A 17141-nucleotide genomic window follows, 5' to 3' on the forward strand; every position below is an offset into this window, starting at 1 on the left:
CCCCCTGATGTCTCCTAACACGGGCATGACCTGGGGTACCCCCACAGCCAAGGCCCAAAACTCACCACAGGGTGAAAGGGTGGGTACACGCGGGACCGGGTGGGGGCAGGGGCTGGACGAGGCGAGAGGCAGAAGGGATCTCCGGCAGAGGCCGAGGGATGATGTTTCCCTGTTGTTGCAGCCACCTTTCCCCACGAGCGGTCCAGGTCCTCAGAAGGCTGGAGCCGCATCAAGCACGGAGGAACATATTCAAGCACGTCGCTGAGAACAACAGGTGGCATCAAGAGCAGCAGAGGCAGCTCCCCTGGTAACTATCTCCAAAGAGGGATGGTGCTTCCCCCGGCTGCAAGGCCCATCCCTCCACCGAGGGCAGCCCTGGGGGAAAGAGGGCATTTCTCTGACACCCCTCGCGAGACAGAAGCAGGTTCTGGAGGCTGGCTTTGGGCTGCACCTCCCTGACACCCAAAGGGGACTGCCTGGGCACCCAGAACTGCCTTTCCCTGTGGGCTGTGAAAGTCCTGGCTGAAGACAGAGGGATCCTCCCTCTGATGGCTGCCTTTGCCCCTTCCAAGCCAGAGAGCGTGTGCTTCCCTTGCAGAGTCCTGGGCCAAGACACCTTGCCCCGAGGGGGGACACCCATATGGGACACTCAAGGTCTTGGCCCAACCTGACTCAGCCCCAGGCTCATCAGCTGCACCTGGGACCTTCTCATGGGCTTGGGCATCAGGGGCCTCTCCCACTTCCCAGACACCTGGAGCCTTCCTTGCAAGCAGATCCCATCACAGGTGGCCTGAGCTATGCCTGCAGGATTTCTCTGCTTTCTCATTTACAATCACACACTTCTCTTTCTTCCTCCCTAGCACTAGATGCTGGTACCGCAGCAGAGGGGAAGGTGCCGGGAGCGGTGGCTGTTAGCCAAGGGGCTGGGAGGCTTCTCAGCTGCCGAGATCCACCTCTAAATACAAACTAAAGAGCTCTGGGGCTGTTCCCAGCTGGACTGACTGGCCTGTGCCTGATGATGGATCCGTCTAAAGGGATTAGACACACCCCATGTGTGATCCCAGAACTGCTCTTAGGGGCAGGAGGGAATAAAGTCCACACCTGCCCCACAGCTCGAACACGTGCAGCCCCACTCCTGCACATCCCAACACACAGGCAGCACGGCAGAGGCGGCTCTCGCGCTCTTCCCGGGAAACCAGCACAGCTCGTGCCTCCCTGAAGTGCCTGCACGCTCATGCACGCAGCGTGGAGAACCACCAGCAGGGCCAGAAGTCTGTGTGTGATTACTGGGCTGGGACCACACTGGGACCACAGAGGTGTGGTGGGTAGATGGCACCGCGGGAGGGCTGCGGTGGAGGGACACGGGCTCTTCAGGAAGGACCGTCTGGGAAGGCGAGGAGGTGGACTTGCCTCCTGCTCAGGGTGGGACAGGAGCCAGCTTATGGGTCAGGATCAGCAGGCAGACCAACGTGGGTGCCGTCTTAGCAGGTATCTGCTAGAGACCTCCTGTTCAGGAGGAAGATGTAGATGAGGCCTTCTTCAGGCAAGTGAGAGAAGCCTCACGTTCACAGGCCCTGGTCCTCATGGGGGACCTGAACCACCCTGGTACCTGCTGGAAGGACAATCCAGCAGGGCTCAAGCAATCTAGGAGATTTCTAGAGGGCATTTCCTGGCACGGGGGATGGAGGAACCCAGAAGGAGCGGTGCTCTGCTGGACCTGGCACTGGTGAACAAGGCAGAACTGCTTGGGCATTTGACAGTCAGCGGCAGCCTTGGCTGCAGTGACCGTGAGATGGTGGAGTTGAGGATGCAGAGGGGAGGGAGCAGGGCAAAGAGCAGGACCACAGCCCTGGCTTCCAGGACAGCAGATTTCAACCTTGTCAGAGATCTGTTTGGAAGAATCCCATGGGCTATGGCCTTGGAGAGAAGAGGGGTCCTGGAGAGCTACTTGATATTCACGGACCACCTCCTCCAAGCTCAAGAAAGGTCCCTCCCGACAAGGAGGAAATCAAGCAAAGGCAGCAGGAGCCCGGCATGGATGAGTGAGGAGCTCCTCACTGAGCTCAGGCACGGAAAGGTGGATACAAGAGGTGGGGACAGAGGGAGGTGACCCAGGAGAAGGCGAGAGGTGCTGTCTGATGGTGAGGGATAGGGCTAGGAAAGCCAAGGCTCAACCTGGAGTTGACCTGGGGAGGGACATGAAGGGACAGCAGGAAGATTTGTACATGACCCTCACCAGATGAAGAGGAAGGAGGACGCGGCCCCACAGCATGCTGGGAACTGTAGTCCCTCCCCCGCAGCATCCTGGGAGCTGAGGTGCCTGCCCTGCCTGCAGGCTCCTCTGGTGCAATGAGGTGGCTGAGTTTATCCTGCAGCCAGGAGGTCCGTGCAGGACAGCTCAGGCCTGACGGTCAGGCTGTGCTGCGCTGCAGCACAGCACAGATTGGTGACCTCTGGGTCTTCAAAGGTCTTCTGGTCAGGGTCACGTCACCCTCCGACCTCACCATCATCACTGTTGTTTGTGGCACCCGCATCCTCGTCTACCTGCTGCCCAGAACAGACCTGCTGAGGCAGCTCAACAAAGTGGACTTCTTCTTCTACACCATGCCGCCTTTGGACAACCCCCTTGTCTACAGCCTGAGGCACAGGGAGGTGAGGGAGGCCCTGGGGGAAGGGCAGCCCTGGTCAGCACTCAGCGCTCACTGTGTTACTAGAGCCCAGTGAGGAAACAGTCCCTCTGGGAAGTGCTGAGGGTAAAGCGTGGGAAGGCACGTTCCCTGCAGCAGCTATCCCTCAAGGAGACTTCAGCGCCAGGAGGTCTACGATTCAGCCCACGCTGAGGTCAATGCTAAGGCTGGCCACGTGCAGTTTGCCTCCATGGTCTGTCCAGTGCCGTTGGAGAACGTTCCTTGGCTGGCATATCACCTTGGGGAGAGGAACCATCCCTCAAGCCCAACTCCTGCCGAGCGCCTGCCTCTGCCTCCTATTGCAGCACACCCCTGGAGGAGCTGTATATGTCTGCGGTGGGGACATCTGTCCATGAGAGCGTGTCAGCAGAGGATCCCCTGCCATCCCATGGTGCTCTGGGAAGCAGAGTCTCCAGAGGCAGGGCCTCATTTAGGCTTGCCTGGAGAGCTTGAGCTCAAACATCTCTCCAAGCTCTTTGTGCCAGTATCCTCCCTCTCTCCAGGCCTGCCCTCGTGATGCAGCTCAGGATGTCATTCTCCAGCCTGATGAGCTAAAATAGGGCAGGCCCAAGTCTCCTCCCTCCTCTGGCCAGGCCCAGCCTTGGGAACCAGTTGGTCGCAAGAAGCAGCTGTAATGAGAGGGAAGAAGTTTAGGCAAGAGGTGGTGGGGAGGCATGGCCCTAGTTCTGGCTGCATAGATTGCAGATGGAGATCCCAGTGGAGATGCTGATGCCACTGCAGACGTAGACCAATTTGGAGATGCAGGTACCATTGCAGCTACCCCTGCAGATGCAGGTAGCAATGCTGATTCTGATGCACATACCATTCCTGATAATTATGCAGATGCAGACGCCAAAGCCAATACCAGTGCAGATGCAGATGCCGTTGCAGATACTGCTGCAGCTGCAGACGCCATTTCTGATGCAGATACTGCTGCAGCTGCACATACGACTGTAGAAACCACAGCAGAGGCCATTGCTGATGCAAAGTCAGGTGCAGACACAATAGGAGAGGCAGATGCCATTGCAGCTGCAGGTACCAATGAAGATGCAGAGGCCACTGCAGACACCCATAGCATTACAAATGCCATTGCAGATGCAGATGCCTTTGCAGCTGCAGATGGCATTGCAGATGCAGCTGCCATTGCAGATAGCCTTGACAATGCCTTTTCAGCTACAGCCACAGACAGCAATACCGTGAGGAAGATCCCGATTCAATTGCAGATGCAACGGCAGATACAAGGGCAGATACAGACACGATAAACCTGCCATTACAGATACAAGTACAGCCACAGGCACCATTACACATGCAATTGCAGGTGCGCTCATAGATACAGGCAGAATTACACATACAATTACAGCCACAAGACCAGCCACAGACACGAGTGCACATTCCATTACACCTATAGATACACAGACACCGATCTCGTTCCTGAGAGGGGAACCATTACAGAGAGAGGTGCCATTACACATACAGGTAGTGATGGACACACCACTGAAGGTACAGGGAGTACCTGCATCTGAACTGGGGGTCTGCCATGGCTTCAGCATCTTCAAGAGCAGCTCTAAAGGCAATTGCATCTGAAATTGTACTTGCATCTGCAAGGCCATCTGCAGTGGTATCTGCATCTGCAATGCCATCTCCAGTGGCATCAATGCCCGAATCTTCAACGGCATCTCCATCCGCAATGGTGTCTGTAACGGTACTTGCATCTGCAATGGCATCTTCATCTGAAGTGCTGTCTGACGTGGCATCTGCATCTCCAGTGGCCCTTGCAGTGGCGTCTGCATCTTCAATGGCATCTCCATCAGCAACTGCACCTGAAATTGTATGTCTGAAATTGTCCCCCTCCAGGGCTGGGGGCAGCGTATGAATGACAGCTGGGGACGTCCCGGAGGGTGGCACCTGCCTGGGCCCTGTGTCTCCCACAGGAGTTCAGAGCTGGGCCAGGAGCCCTGTGCGGGGGGGACAGTGTGTTTTGGGGGCTTATCTCCTGGCACAGTGGGGTTTTGCCTGGCATGCTGAAATACCGGGTTAGAGCTGCCCACTGCTGTCACAACTTCTCCCAGCCTCAGCCCACCGGTGCGCCCCAAACCTCCACCAGGCCCGTGGGCACAGACCCTTGCAGGCTGGGGCAGGGCATGTTTGTTATTTTAATGGCATGTCACGTGATTTTTGGCATCACGGCGTGCGAGCATCAGCCAAGCAAGAGCTGCCGTCCGTGGAAAGCTGCCCGGGAGTGACAGGCTTCATCAAAGCCAACCCGTCCTCTCCCCCACGGCCCCACCCTTGAACCCACCTCCCCTAAACGCATTTGTTCCCCGTGTGCTCCTGCAAGCATGGCCTGGCTTACATTGGGCAACTGTGCTTTTTAAAATGCTTTTGGGGGGGTCCCATTCTGTTCCCTTCTCTGCCCTGAGGCTGCACCCTTGTGGGAGAGCTAGCAGGGGCTGTGTGCTCCTCCCCACCTGCGTCATCATCCTGCAGACCACGCACGTCACCTCTGCCAGCAGGACTTGGGTGGTGGAGAAATGCCAGGCAGTGTGTGAACGTTGCCCATCTCCACCAAGAAAAGCCCTCGGAAGTTCATCCCAACTGCTACACTATCGGAGCATGAAAAGAAACACCTGCTGCTGTGGTGCAGGGCTCTACCTTGCATGAGCTGCTGCGGTTGCAAATACTTTTTGCATTTTTGCCGGCAGCTCCCTCCCTCGGCATTCTTGGGGTGATCTGGGGTTATTTTGCTGCGGCAGTGAGGCAAAGCCGGGCTCTGGAGCTGAGTGCGGTGGGACCCGAGGAAGGGCGTCTTGACGGTTTGAAGGGCTTTGCATCGAGCCCTGTCCCCAGTGGTTGCTTTCAAGATGGAGGCACTGCAGCCCTTGTTGTCATGTCCCTGAGACCCCCAGGTCTGTCCTTGTCCCAGGGGGGCGTCAGTGCTGCTTTCTGCGTGGGACCATGTCCGTGATTCCTGCAGGGACCCGTCTGTCCTGGCTCCCCCACCAAAGGGCTCCTTCCCCTGGGGAAGGGGACAGGGGAGTCCCTCCTGCCATTGCCTGCCCCGCTGGCGGTGACACGGCCCTGGGGATGGCTTGGTTGCCCTTCGGGGCTCGCCGGCTCTGATCTGGGGCTCAGGGGGGCTTTTGCAGCTCTTGGGTGCCGTTTCCCGGTGCCCCCTGTGCTCCCCCCCACCTCCCAGGCAGGCACGGAGCGGTTCCAGAGAACTGGCTTGTAATGGAAAAAAAACAAGAGGAAAGGTCCCATCAAAACTACTATATTATGTTGCTATGGGCTCATCACTGCCATGGGTGATGTCACCGCCCAGGGTGGTGCCACCATCCATGGGGTCATTGATGCCTGATGGGATGTTACTGCCCAGGGGGCTGTTAATGTCCATGGGGACCTCCGTTCCTTGGGGGATGGCACTGCCCTGAGGTGCTCCCGCAGGGGGTGGTCGTACTGGAGAGGCTGAGCTGTGTGATCTGCCCGGCGACGTGGTGGCAGCCGCGGAGGGAGGGCGGCAGCACCGGGGCGGCTGGGACCACCGCTCTGCCTGATGGTTGCAGGTCAGGATGAGCTACTGTTGGCCCTGGGGCGTGCTGGGGGCTTCCAAGGCTGGGGGGGTGGGACACCCACAGGGCAGTACCTGGTGGAGAAGCGCCGCCGTGGCCGAGCGCGAAGGTGGCCGGCAGAGGCAAGTCGGCGTTTCTCCCCTCCATGCAGATGACGTGGGGGTCAAAGCAGCCGCCGCACGGAGCCACCTGCAGACCTGCGTGGGAGAGCTGGTGACCTCCACTCCTTCCCCAGAGAGTATCCCCAGGCTGCAGGGATTGGGGTCGGTCCCTACCTCGGAGGTAGAAGGTTTTGGGGAGGATGAATGGCTGAAGCAGCTGGGGGGGCGGGGGCAATGTGGTGGGAGCCACAGGGCTGGCAGCGCCATGGTCCATTCCGTCTGTTGGATGCTAAGGACTCGGCGGGGCTGCCAGCTCTGGCCGCTTCCATTTGAGGGTCTCCCAGAAAGGAAGGTGCGGGCTCCCCGTGTTCCACCCCATCCCCAACAGCCTCCCCAGCTCCTCATGGGGAGGGAAAGGGTTGCTTTCCTCCAAAACAGAGGCATTTCACATCCTAGAGAAGGGAAAAAACACCCCCAAAAAAGCCCAACCACAATTGTTTTTGTAAGAATGATCCAAAAGGAAGCAGGAGGTACAGAGCATAACAGCCCTTTCAGGAGGAAGAGCTTCAGGGAGAGTTTTCTGCCCAAAAAGCACCAGAGCCCCTGGGAAGAAAACCGCTCATGACTACAGCCTCTGAAGACCCTTTCTCCCCTCCTCCGTTCGTACTCGGGGGTTTACACCGAAGCCTTGAACATCCTGGGGAGCTACCAGGTACGGACTTTCCCCCAACATACACAATGCTCTTTGGGTAGTTACCTTAGAAGAGTCTGGGGCTGCTACCTGGGAATTCTCCTGTCTCCAGAAGAAACCAAAATGCTCCCGGAGATGCCTGAGGGGAGTTCCAGGGAGCTACAGGGCATGGACCTGCCTCCAACATCGACAAAACTCTTCAGGTAACCGCCTAGGAGACATAGGCAGCTCCTACACTGGACTTCAGCCATCTCCAGGGAAGGACAAAACACACCCAAGCTGCCTGGGAGGAGTCCCAGCAAGGGACAGAGCATGGACATGCCTCCAACATACACAAAACTCCTCGGGTGTCTTCCCTGGAGTAGTCTCGGGTGCTACCTGCAAAATTCAGCTGTCTCCAGGGGAGGCCAGAACATTCCTAAACTGCCTGGGGGGAGTCCGAAGGAGCTGTGGAGCATGGTCCTTCTCCCAACACGGATAAAACACCTTGGGTAGCTGCCTTGCAGGGGTCTAGGGCTGCTCCCCAGGGCTTCACCTGTCTCCAGAGGAGGCCAACACACCCCTGGCGATGCCTGGGAGAATTCCCATGGAGCTACCGGGCATGGACTTTCCCCCAACACACACACTGCTGTCCCAGTAGTTACGTCAGAAGAGTTGGGGGCCGCTGCCAGGGAATTCCCCAGTCTCCAGAAGAAACCAAAATGCTTCTGGAGATGCCTGGGAGGAGTTCTGGGAACACTGAGGGGCACTGGGGAGACTGGAGAGCACGGGGGACACTGGGAGCACTGGGGACTGCTGGGGGGCACTAGGGAGCCGCGAGGGGCACTGGGAGCACTGGGGAGAGTGGGGTACACTGAGGGGTACTGGGAGCACTGGGGAGCAGTGGGGGGCACTGGGAGCAGGGGGGAAACTGGGGAACACTGGGGGCACTGGGAGCACCGGGAAGACTGGGGAGCACTGAGGGGCAGTGGGAGCACTGGGCACCCCATCATGTCTCCCAGTTGCCCCCCCAACTCCCCTCTCTGGGTGGGGGGCTCTGGGGAGGTGTTGGGGGGGGGGTCCTCAGGTTTTCAGCCGCCCCCCATCAGAGAGGGTTTGATTGACAGCTGGCATTTATTGAGGGGTTGGGGGTGAGAAGCAGGGCAGGGGGTGCTGGGTGCTGGGGGGCTGGTGGGTGCTGGGGGCATCCAGGTGCTGGGTGGTGGGTGTGCTGGGTGCGCAGGTGATGGGTGCTGGGGGTGGCCAGGTGTGGGGTTCTGGGGGTGCGGGGGCACTCGGAGATGCTGTTCTCGGTCTTCAGGGGGTTCATGTAGTTGTATCTCAGCTTGGCCCAGTGGTTCCTCTCCTCGATGCGGTCCCGGATCTCCTCCAGCTGCCCTTGGAAGGCCCTGATGAGCCAGTGGGGTTCCACCTCCATGAACCGCTCCTCCAGGTACTGTCCCAGGAGTATCTGGGAGACAGGGATGGGGACCCATCAGGTTCAAGCACTTGACTGAGGTGTCTCAAGCCATCTGGGGGTCTCCGGCCCCCTGGTAGCTATAGAGTGATGGTGCCCACCACCCTGTGCTTGGGGATACCCAAGGTGGTGATGTGCACCCATGCCCTTGTGGGGCATCTCCTGGGATTCCTCAGCCCCACAGAGCCACCGTTTTGGGGAGGGCATGGTGATGGTGGGGCCAGACTCACCACGTCACTGAGGCATGAGCTGAGGAGGATGAGGGCCACCAGGATGTTGGCGGTGGTGTCCACCTCAGGGAAGGTGGTGAGGAAGTGTTGGAGGAAGGCCTTGCCCTTCTCTGCCGGTGGCGGGTGGCGCATGGAGGACGGGGCGTTGGGGAGGAAGGCGCCCAGGTCACACTGCAGGGTGAGAGGCCACTGTCAGCAGAGGACACCCCTCTGGAATGGGGATGGGTTAGATGGGGACGTTCTCCTGAGGTGGGGGACATCCCTCTGGCATGGAGGGGGGAATGGATGGGGACATACTTCTGGCATGGAGCTTCTCCTGAGCTGGGGTGGGGATGTCCCTCCAGGATGGATGGGGACGTCCCTCAAGCACGAAGAGAGGTGGGAACACAGACACCTCCCCTGGCTCAGGATGGGGACATCCCTCCTGCGCACAGAGGGGAACATCTCTCCAGCATGGGACGGGGACAGTTGGGGACACCTTTTGGGTGCAGAGGGGTCAGAGGTCCCCTGTCCCACCTGCCCATTGTTGACGGCTGCGTGCTGTGCCGAGCAGGTGAACACTGCCATGGTGAGGAACTTGCTGAGCTCCACCACCATCCGCAGTGAGGAGGGGATACCTGGGGTTGGGTGGGGGGACAGCAAAGAGCATCAGGGACCTGTCCTTGTCCCCCCACCACCCCTGGGGACACCCCATGGGACCCATGGGTGTGGGGATGCAGTACCCGAGGAGGTCCTGCCCAAGAAGCCATTGGTGAAGATGTCCATCACCCAAGCCTGCAGCTCAGCATCCCCGCTCACCGCTGCATCCTCCCCATAGCAGAAAGCCACAATGCCGGAGATGAAGCTACCATGGGGTGAGGTGACCATGAGGTCATGGAGCACCCATGGGACCACCACCAGCTGCCACCTAATCCCTTGTCCCATCTCTCGATGGCTTCCCAGAGGCTCATTGCGTCATCCCAGTAGCTGGGGAGGTGCGCCACGCCGCAGTGCCACATGTCATCAGGGAGGCAGAGGGAGGTGTAGGTGGCCTTCTCCAAGCCCTGCTGGATGATCAGCAGCATCCCCTCGCAGGTAACCCCCGAGCCCTGGTGGGGAGGGGTCACCCATGGGTGCTCAGGGCAGAAGGTGCCTTTCCCCCCCTCCAACCCCCGGCTGCCCCATGGCTCCTCGGTGCTCCCAGTATATGCCACTGTCCCCAGTGCTCCCCAGCCCCCTCGCCCCATGCTCTCTAGTGTCTCCCAGGGCCCTCTGTGCTCCCCAGTGTCCCCCAGTGCTCCCAGTATAACCCAGTGGTCCCGAGTGCTTCCAGGGCACGAGTACTCCAAGTACTCCCCCCAGTGCCCCCAGTATGCCCCCCTAAGTGCTCCCATTAACCCCCCAGCCCCCCCAATTCATGCTTGCTAGTGCCCCCAGTGCCTCCCCAGTATTCCCAGTATACCCCTCTGTCCCCAGTGCTCCCCAGCCCTCCGTCCCTCCATGTTCTCTAGTGTCCCCCAGGGCCTTCTGTGCTCCCCCAGTGTCCCCCAGCACTCCCAGTACATCCCAGTGCTCCCAGTAGACCCGAGTGCTCACCTTGTCGATGACGCCACCAGGGTTGATGAGGACGCTCTGGGCCAACGTGTTGAAGTGGAAGTGGGGGACGAGGAGCTGGTGGTGGAAACCAGGAGGTTGGAGACGACTGGGGACCTCCTAAGGAGCTGGGGTGGGTGTTGGGGGGGGGGGGGCACTGCGGTCAGATGAGGGGGCGGGGGCACTGGGTGGTGCTGAGGTGGGACCTTACCTTGAAGAGGGGGTGACAGGTGGGCAGTTGGCATAGGGTGGCGATGGCGAAGACCTCCCCAAAGAGGTGGGTCCTCAAGGGGTGGGTGAGGAGCTGGTGGCTGTAGAAGTCGGCGTTGCGCCAGGTCTTGGCCAACAGCCAGTCCCACTTGGCATTGCTTTGTAAGAAGATGGGGCTGGTGGGTCCCAGTGTTTGGCTGAGCTGTGGGACACAAACCACGTGGTGGGACCATCTCCTCTCCACCACCACGGTGGGGTTGTCCACTGGTTTGGGGTGGGATGTCCCTACCTGGATGGCGATGGGACGTAGGAGCCCATCGGCACCCTGGTGCAGCAGGCAGAGCAGGGTGGCGATGTGCTGCCAGCGCCTGTGGATGGTGCTGGCCGCAATGCCTTCCAGCACCTCATAATCCAACGATGAAGATCTGCCCTCTTGCATCTCCTTGCCCAGGTTGGTGTCACCACCCAAAGAACCGGCCACCATCTCCAGCGTCACCAGGAATTTGGCCGGCAGCATCACGCAGTGCTGAATGGTGATGGGGTTGTTGCCATTGAAGAACTGGTAACTGAAGAAGTCATCTTCTCGCCAGTGCCTGGCCACGTACTCGGGGACTGAGGGGGTGGCTGGACATCAGCGCTGAACTGCCCACCCTCCATGTCAAGCCAGGGACTTCCTGGGAAGCCCTGGGTGGCGGGGGAAGACACACAAGGCACCCACCAATCTCCCTGCCCCGTGTCCAGGAGAAGATGCTGCGCATCTCATCCAGGCTCTTCCAGAAGGTGGGTCTCAAGAGGAACCCTGCCAGAAGGTGGAAGGCCCCTCTACGGGACAGAGGTGGACCTCAGCAACCACCATTACTTCCCTGGCCCCCCACCACCAGCCTCCCGGGACAGGGTGGCACTGGCGATGCTCCTCACTCCCATCATCCAGGTCCTCCCCAACCTTGGGGTGTTGCTTACTGGAAGATGAGGACACCGGTGAAGTTGGTGGCCCTCACACAGGAGAACTGAACATTGGAGTCCAGCTCGAGGATGGAGCCCACATTGAGGCAACGGGGCCAGCCCTTGGTGAAGCTCTTCCACCTGTGGGAGGGACAGGGGGACATATGTCAGCGTCACTGCTGGCCAGGCCACCCTGGCCATGGTGGACCTCCATCCTTATGTCCCTGCTCTCACTGGTAAGCCTCCTGCCGTGCCTTCAGCTCCTGCTGCCGATGCTCCTTGAGGATCTCCAGCTCATCATCCACCAGCTTTTTCCCTGGAAAGGAGGAGAGAGGAGTCAAGGTCGGACCCCTGGCTAGCAGAGGAGGGTGGGGGTGGGATGAGTCCTACCCGAGCTCTCCCGGACCTCCACTGTGGTAACCCCCTCCAGCCACTGGTAGCAGGGGAAGCGGTAGAGGGTGCCGTCAGGGCCCATCATGCGGATGTCCCTGCAGAACCAGGCATCCTCCAAGAAGAGCCGCCACTTGTGCAGGTGGATGAGGACGATGCAACCCAAGTCCTGCACGCAGCACATGGTCATGTCCTTCTCCTGGTGGGGGGTGGGTGGGAAATGGCTTGGGGTGGGAGGGCAGCTGCCCTGGCATGGCACTGGGGGATACGGGCATTCCCCACCAGTGGAGTGGGGCTTCAGGGCACCCCCCAAAGATCCTCTTCCTCCATCCCCCCAGGACCCCTTTCCACCATCCCCCAGGACCCCTCCTCCATCATCCCCGCAAGATCCTTTTCCTACATCCCCCCCCCAAGACCACTTCCCACCATCCCCCCAGGATCCTTTTCCTCCACCCCACACCCCCCAAGACCACTTTCTTTCATCCCCCCCAAAGATCCTTTTCCTCCATCCCCCCCCACCCCCACCCCCTCGCTCCATCCCCCAGGATCCTACCCTCCATGTCCCCAGGACCCCTTTCCTCTATTCTCCCCCCCACCAAACCCTTTTCCTCCATCCCCCCCCAAGAACACTTTCCTCCATCCCCCCATGAGCCCTTCCTTAATCCCCCCAGGACCACTTCCCACCATCCCCCCAAACCTTGGTGAAGACCCATCCCTTTTCTTACCCTCTCCAGTAAAACCCATGCCGGGACCCCCGGCATGCCCATGCCTCCACTCGTGTCCCCATCCCTGCGCTCACCATCCCCGGCAGGAACCAGTAGTTGACTGAACCAGGCACCATCCGGCGCCTCTCATCACGGCTGCCCACCAAGGTGATGGAGATGGAGTTGGTCCCACCTTCGAGGATGTCACCCGTTGCCACCTTCACCTTGTAGACGGCCATGGCGAGCTGCACAAGGACACGCCGCAACATTCAAGAGCTGCCTTTAAAAAGCGACCACCTGTAGGGGTGAGGGTTTTGGGGGTGGAAACCTGCCATCTTGGGTGGTTTGCATGCTGCAAGCCCCGTGGCCATTGCACAAGCCGGGTGGCCAGTCCTTCCTTCTCAAGGGGAGGTTATCAGATGACCGTTATTGGCCGGCAACCGGCATATCGAATCTCAATTCATGTGGCCATGGAGACATTACCCAAGCGATGGCCCCGGGGGTGGCCATGGGCCCAAGGGAGGGGGCGTTTGCCATGGTCCAGGAGCTCCTCCTGCCTCCCCAAGGTCTCCTCCATCTCCTGCTCTGTCCCTGCCCGCGCTGCTGCCCGCACTTCACTGGCTGCTCAAGGCATGCTGTGGAGCAGCGGTTGTGGGGCAGGCAGGGCTTTCCCAAAGGAAGGTCGTGGAGCAACTAATACTGGTGTCACAGTTTAACCTCAGTCGGCAACTGAGCACCACACAGCCACTCGCTCCCTCACCCCCCCGCGGTGGGATGGGGGACAGAATTGGAAGAGTAGAAGTGAGAAAAACCCGGGGGGTTGAGATAAAAACAGTTTAATAATTGAAATAAAATGATAATATACAAAGCAAGTGATGCACAATGCAAGTGCTCACCACCCACCGACCAATGCCCAGCCAGTCCCTGAGCAGCGGCCCCCCCGGCCAGCTTTCCCCCAGTTTATATACTGAGCATGATGTCACATGGTATGGAATGTCCCTTTGGCCAGTTTGGGTCAGCTGTCCTGGCTGTGCCCCCTCCCACCTTCTTGTGCACCTCCAGCCTTCTCAGTCCGCAGAGCATGGGAAGCTGAGAAGTCCTTGGCTAGTGTAAGCACTACTTAGCAACAACTGAAACATCGGTGTGTTATCAACATTGTTCTCATCCTAAATCCAAAGCACAGCACTGTACCAGCTACTAGGAAGGAAATTAACCCTATCCCCGCCAAAACCAGGACAGTATCCACCCCTTATTCTATACCATCTACGTCATGCCCAGGTCCCCCCCTTTCCAATACATTCCCATTAATCACCACCCCCTTTCCTTTTTTTGATATATATACACACACACACACACAGATATCATTCCCTTAGTCTATGGGCCATCCCTCTAAAATGTTCGTTGAGTTCATTTAGTCCATGACTTTGGGCTCCATCTGTCATCATAATCTTCCAGGGCAGGAAAGATGGGGATGGTATGTGGTGTTGGATTGTTTCATGGTGAAGTCAGTTCTGGTTCCATCATCACTGTGCTTTGCTCGGTTTCATCAAAGTTCATTCTTCATTAATCTGAGTGATTCATATTGTAATATCATTGGTATGGCATATAATATTATGTAGCACTTAACATCAGATAATTCAGATCATTGGCTATTCTCACCCAAAATCAAATCCCCTTGAGGTACACATCGGACTTCCCCATCCTCCCGCATCACCCACCAAGTGCACCCAGGTCCTTGAGCAAAAGCAATCCCACGGATGGGTTTCCCTTTCCCCGAGGCAGGAATAACCCAAACTGTCTTCCCCAACATATTTTTTATGTGCACTACAGGGACTTTATTCCCATCTACAGTACGTAAAAGTTCTGACTGGGCAGGGCCAGCTCAGCTGGCAGATCCCCTCGTGTTGACTAACCAGGTGGCCTTTGCTAAATGCATATCCCAATGTTTGAATGTCCCGCCACCCATTGCTCTCAGCGTAGTCTTTAACAGACCATTGTATCCTTCGATTTTCCCAGAGGCTGGTGCATGACAGGGGATGTGATACACCCACTCCATGCCGTGCTCTTTGGCCCAGGTGTCTATGAGGTTGTTTCGGAAATGAGTCCCATTGTCTGACTCAATTCTTTCTGGGGTGCCATGTCGCCATAGGACTTGCTTTTCAAGGCCCAGGATAGTGTTCCGGGCAGTGGCATGGGGCACGGGATATGTTTCCAGCCATCCGGTGGTTGCCTCCACCATTGTAAGCACGTGGCACTTGCTTTGGCAGGTTTGTGGGAGTGTGATATAATCAATCTGCCAGGCCTCCCCATATTTGTATTTCAGCCATCGTCCTCCATACCAGAGAGGCTTTAACCGCTTGGCTTCCTGATCGCAGCGCATGTTTCACATTCATGGATGACCTGCGCAATAATGTCCATGGTCAAGTCTACCCCTCAATCACGAGCCCATCTGCATGTTGCATCTCTTCCTTGATTACCTAGGGTGTCATGGGCCCACCAAGCTATAAATAATTCACCCTTACGTTGCCAGTCCAGATCCACCTGAGCCACTTCAATCTTAGCAGCCTGATCCCCCTGCTGGTTGTTTTGATTTTCTTCAGTAGCCTGACTCTTGGGTATGTGAGCATCTACGTGACGGACTTTTACAACCAGGTTCTCCACCTGGGCAGCAGTATCTTGCCACAATGCGGCAGCCCAGATGGGTTTGCCTCTGCGCTGCCAGTTGCTCTGTTTCCATTGCTGCAACCACCCCCACAGGGCATTTGCCACCATCCATGGGTCAGTAGAGAGAGAGAGCATTTTTTTACATCTTGTCCTGCCCGGGCTGGCCCCAGGGCTACTGCATGAACTATCTCCTGTTTAGTTTGTTCAAAGGCTTCTCATTGCTCAGGGCCCCATTTGAAATCATTCTTCTTCCGGGTCACTTGATAGTGAGGGTTTACAATCAGACTGTAATTTGGAATATGCATTCTCCAAAAACCCACGACGCCTAAGAAAGCTTGTGTTTCCTTTTTGCTAGTTGGTGGAGACATGGCTGTTATTTTGTTGATCACATCCTTTGGGATGTGACAATCTCCGTCTTGCCATTTTATTCCTAAAAACTGGATCTCCTGTGCAAGTCCCTTGACCTTACTTTGTTTTACGGCCAAACCGGCTTTCAGAAGGATTTGGACTATTTTCTTCCCTTTTTCAAAAACTTCTCCTGCTGTGTTGCCCCACATGATGTCATCAATGTATTGCAGGTGTTCCGGAGCCTCACCCTGTTCCAGTGCAGTCTGGATCAGGCCATGGCAAATGGTGGGGCTGTGTTTCCATCCCTGGGGCAGTTGGTTCCAGGTGTACTGGACGCCCCTCCAAGTGAAAGCAAACTGTGGCCTGCACCCTGCTGCCAAAGGGATTGAGAAAAACGCATTAGCGCTATCAGTTGTGGCATACCACTTGGCTGCCTTTGACTCCAGTTCGTATTGAAGTTCTAGCATGTCTGGCACGGCAGCACTCAGCGGCGGCTTGACTTTGCTCAGGCCACGATAGTCTACTGTTAGTCTCCACTCTCCATTAGACTTCCGCACTGGCCATATGGGACTGTTAAAGGGTGAGCGAGTCTTGCTGATCTCTCCTTGGCTCTCCAGTCGACGAAATCAGCTTATGGACGGGAGTCAGGCAGTCTCAGTTGGTGCAATGTTGCCGCCGGTGCACCGTGGTGGTAGCGATTGGCACCTGTTGGTCTTTTGACTTTCAGCAGCCCCACAACAGAAGGGTCCTCCGAGAGACCAGGCAAGGTAGACGGCTGTTTCATTTCCTCCGTTTCCATGGCAGCTATACCAAAAGCCCACCGGTACCCTTTTGGGTCCTTGAAATACCCTCTCCTGAGGTAGTCTATGCAATGATGCACGGAGCCTCTGGGCCAGTCACAATGGGGTGCTTTTGCCACCCATTCCCAGTTAGACTCACTTCGGCTTCCAATGCAGTTAGCTGTTGGGATCTCCCCATCACTACAGAAATATAGACGGGTTCTGCCCCTTTATAGCTTGATGGCATTAGGGTACACTGTGCACCGGTGTCTACTAGAGCCTTATACTCCTGTGGGTCCGATGTGCCAGGCCACCAAAGCCACACAGTCCACTAAACCTGGTTGTCCCTTTCCTCCACCTGGCTGGAAGCAGGGCCCCTCTAGTCCTCATCACAGTATTCGTTTCTCATTTTCTGCAAATACGAGTCAGAAGTCTCTTCGTTAAGATCAGAAGTAAGGTCGTCCCTTCTACCCTGTCTGGGGAACTGCCCACTGGAAACTGGAGCAGCAATTTTCCTGGAAGAACCCCCTTTTGTGATTGTTTTCCCTTGCAACTCACGTACCCGTGCCCCTAGGGCTGAGGTAGGTTTTCCATCCCACTTCCCCATGTCCTCTCCATGGTCATGCAGGTAAAACCATAGGGTGCCCCGTGGTGTGTACCCTTTATATCCTCTCTCTTGAGCAAAAGAACGCTGACTCCTAATAGCCGAGATACTGGTCCATACAGGTGGGGAGTAGGACCTATCCTCTTCAAGTTGCTGGACCTCCCGGGACAGTTTCTCCACAGCTGAGGCGAGGG

The 17141-nt window shown here is 57.4% G+C and overlaps 2 protein-coding genes across 2 annotated transcripts in view; one reads left to right on the forward strand and one right to left on the reverse strand.

The window, feature by feature from the left end:
* Positions 1-17141, forward strand: part of LOC143171631 (scavenger receptor cysteine-rich type 1 protein M130-like) — a 201344-nt gene that overhangs the window by 113202 nt on the left and 71001 nt on the right.
* On the reverse strand, positions 7854-12791 carry LOC143171612 (polyunsaturated fatty acid lipoxygenase ALOX15B-like). The gene is made up of 14 exons (XM_076360666.1): positions 12648-12791; positions 11849-12047; positions 11693-11774; positions 11477-11599; positions 11235-11338; positions 10806-11128; positions 10518-10718; positions 10310-10384; positions 9661-9822; positions 9457-9580; positions 9251-9351; positions 8735-8905; positions 8323-8498; positions 7854-7920 (listed from the first exon to the last, which is right to left on the reverse strand). Exons 1-14 carry the CDS (start codon positions 12789-12791, stop codon positions 7854-7856), a joined length of 2052 nt encoding a protein of 683 aa, XP_076216781.1.

The sequence above is a fragment of the Aptenodytes patagonicus genome, chromosome 29, assembly GCF_965638725.1.
Source record: "Aptenodytes patagonicus chromosome 29, bAptPat1.pri.cur, whole genome shotgun sequence".
NCBI classification, from domain to species: domain Eukaryota; kingdom Metazoa; phylum Chordata; class Aves; order Sphenisciformes; family Spheniscidae; genus Aptenodytes; species Aptenodytes patagonicus.

Bases quoted from the DNA above. Each gene is read 5' to 3' on its own strand.
- LOC143171612 (XM_076360666.1), bottom strand. From the start codon at position 12,791: ATGGCCGTCTACAAGGTGAAGGTGGCAACGGGTGACATCCTCGAAGGT. The intron at 9,823-10,309 runs GTGAGCACTCGG...CCTCCCCACCAG, and splicing joins CTGGTGGCGTCATCGACAAG to GGCTCGGGGGTTACCTGCGA. The intron at 8,906-9,250 runs GTGGGACAGGGG...CTCACCCTGCAG, and splicing joins CAGCCGTCAACAATGGGCAG to TGTGACCTGGGCGCCTTCCT.